An 8,370-nucleotide genomic window follows, 5' to 3' on the forward strand; every position below is an offset into this window, starting at 1 on the left:
AGTGTATGGAGTTCTTAGGTGGCACAGAGAACAAAATGCTTGCACCCTGTCTCTCAAAATAGTAACTGTATTCCTCATTTGCTGAGGCATCCATGATTTCTCTTGCATACATGTTGAGTATTCAGCTCCTGCGGAGGTCAGTGGGAGATATGATCTGATACTTGCAATGTTCATGACTGAGACAAAAGATTCTTAAGCATCTTAAATCTAAGGGCTGCAATTTGAATGTTTTGAAGATAAATTTTTCTTTGCTTTGGTTTATCTTCTTAAAATGGAGATTTTAACTGTGAGCGAGGTACTGAACTTTCATTTCTATTATGTTTGGATATAGAAGCAGCAGGAGCAACAGTTCTGTGGTTTTCCTTGAGGGCCTTTCTGTCTCTAAACTTCAGTAAAACTGGCTCGTAGCTGGAGAAGTAACTGATAAAAGATAAACAAACAGAAATTGTTAAGAGAAATATCAGGCTGGAAATCACCAAAAGAGGTGAGGCTGCATCAGCGCTCTGCCCACTGGTCCAACCAGTTGCAAGACTGAAAATCTATTACTAGTATATACATACGTACAAAAGGCATGCATGCACAGCTTCATTGGGTTTACTCATCAAGGTTTGCTAGAAAAGGGCCTATTAGTGTTATTGGTGTGAGAAGATGCCCAAAGCTTCTCCCTTGCGTGACGGAGTCAGTAGCAGCCGGCTCCGAGATGGACCCGCTGCTGAGTCCATCAACAATGGGGGCAGCACTTCTGGGGTGACAACATTAAGAAGAAGCATAAACTGCTGCACAACAGCAGCTGCAAGAGGAGTGACAATATGTGTGAGAAGTTCTGCACACACTAATGTCAGTGGAGAGGAGGAAGAGAAGGCACTGAAAATGCTGGATTCCCCTGCAGCAGATGATGCAGACTATAAGGCAGCTGTGCTCCTGCAGCCCCGGGAGGTCCATGGTGAGAGATCCACCTGCAGCCTATGCAAGACCCAGTACTGGAGCAAGTACATGTTTGAAGGAGGCTGTAGCCTTGTAGCTTTGTGGAAAATTGCACTTGAGCAAGCTCCTGACAGAACCTGTGACCTCACCGAGTGAGGAGTCCATGCTGGAAACAGGTTTACTGTCAGGAGCTGTTGTCCTACAGAAGACTCAGTCTGGATGAGTCTGCACCCCATGACTCTAGACTGCACCCATGGAACGGACTCATGCTGAAGCAGTTTGTGGAGAACTGCAGCCTTTGAGATGGACCCACATTGGAGAGGTTTGTGAAGGAGTGTCTCACATGGGAGGGACTCCACACTGAGGCAGGAGAAAGAAGTGAAGAGAAAGGAGTGGCAGAGGCAATGTGTGATGACCTGGCCACAACCCCCATTCTCTCTCCTCCTGCATCAATCAGAGGGAGGGGGTAGAGAAATTAGGAATGAAATCTGGTAAGAAGGGAGGGGTGGGAGCAAGGTGTTTTAAGATTCCATTTCATAATCCTACTCTGACTTTTGATGAGCAATAAATTAAATTAATTAAGCCAAGTTTGTTTTGCCCATGAGAACCGGTGAGGGATCTCTCCCTGTCCTTTCCTCAAACAATAAGCTTTTAGTTATATTTTCTCTCTGCTGTTGCAGATGAGTCAGTGTGTGGCTGGGTGAACACTTGTCATGCAGACAAGGTCAGCCCACAAAAACAGTATGTATACACAAATACAAACCGAGAACACACAAACACAGACCACATCAGTGGACTTTTTCTGTTCTCCTGTCTACTTGAACAGGATAGAGACCCACCAGTGAGATCTGCATCATCCAAATCCATCTCTATACACATATGTACTGATGATGTGTACTACCCCAGCAGCTAGGCTATGACAGTGTGTCCGGATGGGTCTGGTGCCCCAGTATCTACAGTAGTCTTTAGGGCATGCAGGTAGCTCCATTGACGCACATAGTCACACACAGAGAGCACTGGCTGAGTGTTCTCTGATTCTGTAATAGCCAATTCACCCATGGTCTCACCCTCAGAGACACACACCCACCAGGTCTCACCCTTGGAGTCGTTCAGATGCTGCAGTCTCTCCAGCAGCTGCTTGGAACTTCCTGGTGTCCCCATTAATCAGCTCTTCCCATGGTCTCACCCTTGAAGAGAGGAACACCACTCAGCTGCTGGGCCACTCCACCTACCTGCCAGCTCGCCCAGCTAGATCTTTGCTGTCACTCAGGCATTGGCTGCACACCCACATTCCGCGCATGTCACGGACACCCTCTGACCCCTGACCCTGCTCAGTGAGCAGTGCTTGGTTTCATTTGCTTCTGTCTCACCCTAGTTGATGATGCAGAAGTTCAGTAACTAGTCTGATAGTCCCTAACATCACAGTTCAAAGATCAGCTGCCTGACCTGGGGCCTGCCCTGACTGCCCTGAGCCACTGGCACTTGCACCCTCTACACACACACAAGCGCACAAACATACAAACAAACCACAAACACACAAACACACACACACAAACATGCAAACACACACAAACACACACACACACACTCTGCCTGCAAAAACTGCTTGGAAATGGGGACTAATGAGCAGACAGGGCAGACTGTGATGATCATAGCAAGGCCTGGGAAACATAACAACCAGCCCACTGTTTACAAACAAATGGCACTGTTGGTCCCTGGTTTTCCACTGCTCATCTCTGACTTACTTAGATCCATGCCTTTTCCCACCTTTGGTTCATCCTCTAAACATTGCATTAAAAGTCTTGTGCAGCCACAGAACACTCTTCCCTTGCATCACATAATATTTCTGATATGCCTAGGCAGTGATTCAACACCAGTCAGAAAGCTGCTACAGAGACCTTCTCCATCCATGATGTATTTCACCCTGGATAGTGGAGCTGAGCCTCACCTGAGGAAACCCTAGGGTGAACCTCAACACATTGTGCCTTCTCCTGAGTCCTAAATTTGATTCCTCTCTGCCTGCCTTTGTGCCTGTGTTTCTTTGGATTGTGGTGGACCTGTGGTTGTGTAGCTCTCTGTTGATGAGCCTAGAACCATCTGTGACAGGGTATTTAGGGTTCCTCACCTGCAATCAGCACTCTGTGCTCCTTCAGGGATGTTTCGAGCAAATAATCACACACCATACATCATTTACGAATAACTTTACTTACTACCTGTATGAACTTGATTAGCTGAAAATTTTCAGTGACACTGATGTTATGAACAAATTCTCAGTGAGTGTGGATGCTCCAAAGGCTTCCCCTGTGTGGCTACTGTGGCCCGAGATGTGGCGGGGTTATGTCTCCAGAACTCCTGAGACTGCTGCGGCTGCCCCAGCCCTGACAGATCCGCTGCCGGACCCCTGCTGCCATAGGCAGGGCCCTGCCCTGGGGGGATGCCTTGGCTGCCGCTGGAGCCACTGCAGCTGCTGGTATCGCGGCCCCCACCCCCTGGGAAGTGGTGGCCCTGCTGGCCAGCTGGAAGCAGTGGCTGGACAAGGGGGAGTGCCAAGTGTGGTTCTGAGGGGCTCTGGAGGGGGCAATGGGAGGCGCCGGGGCACCAGTGCCTCAGAGACAGGCGACCCCTGTCCATGGTGGGGTTGGACAGCCATCCTGCTGGTCCTGCATTCCTGCATTAGCATGTTAAAAGTGAGTTGATTGTCCTAGCTGTGTCTACTGTAATCGGAGCTCACCTATTTCCCCCTCCCATGCTGCCTACCTGAGGAGGGCATATGCAAATAAGACGAACACACAGCATGCTGGGAGAGAGTTCTTTGGGGATGAAAGGCACCCCAAGATGGAAGACTGGACATGGTGAAAGATCCAGGCAATGCTCTCCCTGAGGAGGAGGTGGATGCACCCCCTGACTTGGTTTGAGAACTTGCCATGATCTATTTGTTAGCGTAGGAAAACATATAACCACACAGAGGCGATCATATGCGGTTCTTTATTCCAGCGCGCGGGACACCGGGGTGATAATACACCCAAATCTGATGTCCAAAGCATACAGAGTCGATTCGTGATTTTTATAGTTTAAATTATACACATGTTAACTAACCCCCACCCCTAGATACTGATTATCCTATTCCTTAGTTACTATCTTAAATCATACCTACGCTTCTACCCTGATCCACACTTGATTTGGTTAAAACAATAGCATGGAGCTGTTTACAGAAACTGACGCTTGTTCCCAGCTAGCTGCGTAAGTTCCAGTTGTACGTTCTCTACTTTCCTCCCCCTATACATTACTCAATCTAGAAATTATATTTTTTAACCCTCCACCAACATTCCCCCCTTTGAAAGTATTTTCACTCTAATATACTAAGTGTAAATGCTTTCACTTAATACAGTCCATTAGGCTTCAGAGTTCATACTGGATGTTCATCTTCAAATCCTCTGTTGTCATAGGCTTTGTCCGGGATGTTGTTGCGGATTGAAGGTGCTGGGTTCCGTGCCAATGCCTTCATTATGGTCCTGTTCCAAGATGCCTTTTTCTGTATCTCTCTCTTCAGGATTCTGTAAACTAACCAAATTACTAAAAATATAATCAGTAAAATTATCAGATTTTCAAGGATAGACTTTATCCATGAACTCACATTCCATCCTAATCCTTCAAAGATTTTACCCAACCAGCTAGTAGCTAAATCCTTTTGTTCCTTTTGTGCCTCATGCTCTATTTGTTTTAACTGACTGATGTCATGTTCTACATCTGCAGTTACATTTGGGATGTGGATGCAGCAATGGTCGATTTGTCCCTTTAAATATCCACACACTCCGTGTTCTTTCAAAAGTAACATATCTAAAGCCAAACGATTTTGCAGGGTCATTTTGGTGGTGGCCTGTAATTGCACATTGAGTTCCCTAAATCCCTCTCGTGTGATTCTTGCTAATCTGTCTACCTGACCTGTGAGTCTATATAGCATTTCTCTATTTCGATAATTTGCAATGGGACCAAACAAGGATTCTAGGGCCCACCCAATCTTTACTCCACTAGAGGGTTCCTTCCAAGTGTCATCTGGGTTCTTGTCTTCTGAGACGTCTCGCTTTGCTTTTATTTGCAAGGCTTCACTGCTCCTGTTAAATGGGGATTTCTTCCAAATTGGACATAAAGTGGGAAGGCCCAGGGTGATTTCTCTTACCTCCCCGTCCATAGGCAAGTGTGTTGTCCATGTGCCATCACTCATTGCCCATACAAATGGTCCTGGACTTCGAATTGTACTCCTGCTACATCCTACTATAATCTTAGAATCTATTTTGCCTTGTTTGTGTTTAATTTTCCTGCAGGCACAACCAATTCGTAAGGCTATTGCCAATGGTGACCACTGTTTCATTTCTAGATTGTCAGAGGTGCAATCATAAATTTTCTTACATACCCACCAACTTACCTTATTTGCCTCTTTCTGACTGCTAGTATCAGTATTTGCCACTGTGGGATCTGTCTCATTTTCAGAGCCTTTCCATTTAATGCACCAGGGTGTGCTTTCCATATATTGGAATTTCTGGAGGATGCTCACAGACCATGCACTGTCCCAAGGTTCCAGTCCTTTCCAATCCTTCTCTTCACATTTCCACACCACAACACTTTCTGTAGTGTTGTCCCTGATCTTTTGATAGCGTAGAAACCAACATTGCCATTTTGCAAGGTCTTGGTCCTTAACCCACCACTCTATGATTTGTCCCAATTTGCCATTACTAAGAATGCACTCTGACTTTCTCATGGGTTGCATATAGGAATCCTCTGTTATCTTCCAGTATTCTCTGACCACCACCCTTGACTCTGGTACTTGTTTACAGTTAATTGTTTTGTTCCCTCCTATTTCAGGTAATTTTGACGTTATTATTCCCCAGCTTACTGGGTCCCCTGCTGCCTTTGGTATTGGCAGACAGGCCGTTATTCTGCTGGTATTATGCATTTTGGCAAAGTCTCTGACCAATCTAATCATTACATTCTCAGCCCGAATTTCATTAGAAATTTCTATTACTTGTGTTTTTGCCTGTATCTCTCTCTTCATTCTAGAATGAAGAGTTGTTAGTTGACCCTTCTGTATCCCATATCCCAAAGTAACAGCAATCCCTACTGGTGACATTAGTATCCATGAAATTAACATTACCCACAGGAAGAGCATGAGCACAGTTACCAATACCATTTGAACAGTTACAGACGTTTCAGCCTCAGCTTTGTTGGTCCAAAAGTTTCTACAGCCCACGACTGGACTCCACGAGGGACCTTCTTCACACGTGTGTAGTGTATCCAGGGTTCCACTCCAGCCACTTTGACTGCTGTAAAGGTGGTTAGCAGTACCTGATGGGGACCAGTCCACTTCTCTTTTAGTGGTTCTTCGTTCCAGGTTTTGATGTATACCTCATCTCCTGGTTCGATATTGTGGACTGGATTCTCCAGGGCCAGTGGTCTGTTCCACACGAGAACACTTCGGAGCCGAGCTAGAGTTTTCCCGAGGGACAGAACATAATTATACACATCTTGTTTCCCTGTGACATGAACATTTGGATTGGGGTTAGGAGATTCATATGGTTTCCCATACAATATTTCATAAGGACTAACTGACATCCCACTCCTAGGCTTTATCCGAACCCTCAGCAATGCTATCGGCAAAGCCTGTGGCCACTGCAGTTTGGCTTCCTGGCATATTTTACTGATCTGCCTCTTCAGTGTCTGGTTCATTCTTTCTACTTGCCCACTTGACTGGGGTCTCCATGGTGTGTGGAGGTCCCAAGATAATCCCAATAACTTGCTTACCTCTTGTACCACCGTGGCTATGAAGTGTGGGCCTCTGTCTGATGATATCCCTAGGGGCACCCCAAACCTGGGAATGATCTCCTGTAATAACCACTTAACTGTTTCCTTTGCTTGGTTTGTGCGACAGGGAAGGGCTTCTGGCCATCCAGAAAACGTGTCAACCCCTACTAACAGGTATTTGTATCCCCGAGTTTTTGGCAGTTCTGCAAAATCCACTTGCCAATAGTCTCCTGGTTCTATTCCTATCAGAATTCTGCCTAACTGTGCCTGTCGTCTAGCTACGGGATTGTTTTTCAGACAGATTTCACATTTAGACATTACTGACTTGGCCATTGTTTGCATCCGTACTGAGATTAGGTATTGTCTTAACCACTTTACCAACGCCTCTGCACCCCAGTGACACTCATTATGTTTTACCTGTAAAATTTCTCTCATTACCAAAGGAGGTACCACTATTTGCCCTTGTGCGGTTACATACCACCCTTCTGCGTTCTTCTGTGCCTTCAGCAGTTGTGCTAGTCTGTCATCTTCGATTGTATAGTTTGGCTTCGGAGGCAAATTAAATTGAGAGATATTAAGTCTTGATGGTATCAATGCCATTGTTTTCTGCACCTCTCGCGCTACCTGACGGGCTGCCCAATCTGCTTTTCGATTTCCTTCACAAATTTTGGAGTTGCCTGATTGATGTGCCTTGCAGTGCATGATTGCTACTTGTTCAGGTTTTTGTACTGCATCTATCAATTGTAGGACTGCATCTTGATGTTTAATATTTGTCCCTTGGGAGGACAGCAGTCCTCTTTCTTTCCATAAAGCTCCGTGTACATGCACTACTCCAAAGGCATATTTGGAATCAGTCCAAATATTCACTGTCTTTTCTTCACTCAGCTCGAGTGCTCTGGTTAATGCGATTAGTTCTGCCCTTTGTGCAGACGTGTTAGGTGGTAGTGATTTTGCCTCTATTACTATATCAATTGTAGTTACCGCATATCCCGCGTATCTGGCTCTGTTCTCTATGAAGCTGCTTCCATCTGTAAAGAGTTCCCACTCTGGTTGCTCCAGGGGGACATCCTTCAGATCTGTTCTTGCTGAATAAGTGTGCTCGATGACTTCTAGACAGTCATGCTCTAATGGGCCTTCCTCAGCTGTGGCACCTAGAAATAGAGCTGGATTCAAGAGGTTAGTTGTTTTTAGTGCAACATCATCCTGCTCAGTCAGGGTTACCTGAAACTTCATCATCCGGCTTGGAGAGAGCCAATGGCCCCCCTTTTGTTCCAGGACTGTAGTTACCATGTGTGGCACATAGACATCTATGTGTCTTCCCATTGTGAGCTTCCTGGCTTCCTGTATCAGCAACACGGTAGCTGCCACTGCCCGCAGACATGAAGGCCATCCGGCACTTACGTTGTCGAGTTGTTTGGAAAAGTAACCCACCGGCTTTTTCCAGCTTCCCAGTCGTTGGGTCAGTGTGGGATTGCATTTTATGGAAATGGTTTGCTCTGGCTCACCCCTGGAAAATGTATGGTTTGTCCTAAGTCTGTACCCTCCCTGCAGTATCCTGTATCTGTAACCTCATTGGCTGGAGAATGTTACCGCGCCCCTTTGAACCTCTGTGATAAGAATGCTAAGGCAGAAGGCTCTGCCCCTCTTGCC

General features: G+C 46.1%; 1 protein-coding gene across 1 annotated transcript; it reads right to left on the reverse strand.

Moving 5' to 3' along the window:
- Positions 1 to 3,890: 3,890 nt before the first annotated feature.
- Positions 3,891 to 8,087, reverse strand: LOC134564040 (protein NYNRIN-like). Its single transcript, XM_063422629.1, has 2 exons — positions 6,265 to 8,087; positions 3,891 to 4,485 (listed from the first exon to the last, which is right to left on the reverse strand). Exons 1-2 carry the CDS (start codon positions 8,041 to 8,043, stop codon positions 4,471 to 4,473), a joined length of 1,794 nt encoding a protein of 597 aa, XP_063278699.1. The 5' UTR covers positions 8,044 to 8,087; the 3' UTR covers positions 3,891 to 4,470.
- Positions 8,088 to 8,370: the final 283 nt, after the last annotated feature.

This window comes from Prinia subflava, chromosome Z (assembly GCF_021018805.1).
Source record: "Prinia subflava isolate CZ2003 ecotype Zambia chromosome Z, Cam_Psub_1.2, whole genome shotgun sequence".
Lineage (NCBI taxonomy): Eukaryota > Metazoa > Chordata > Aves > Passeriformes > Cisticolidae > Prinia > Prinia subflava.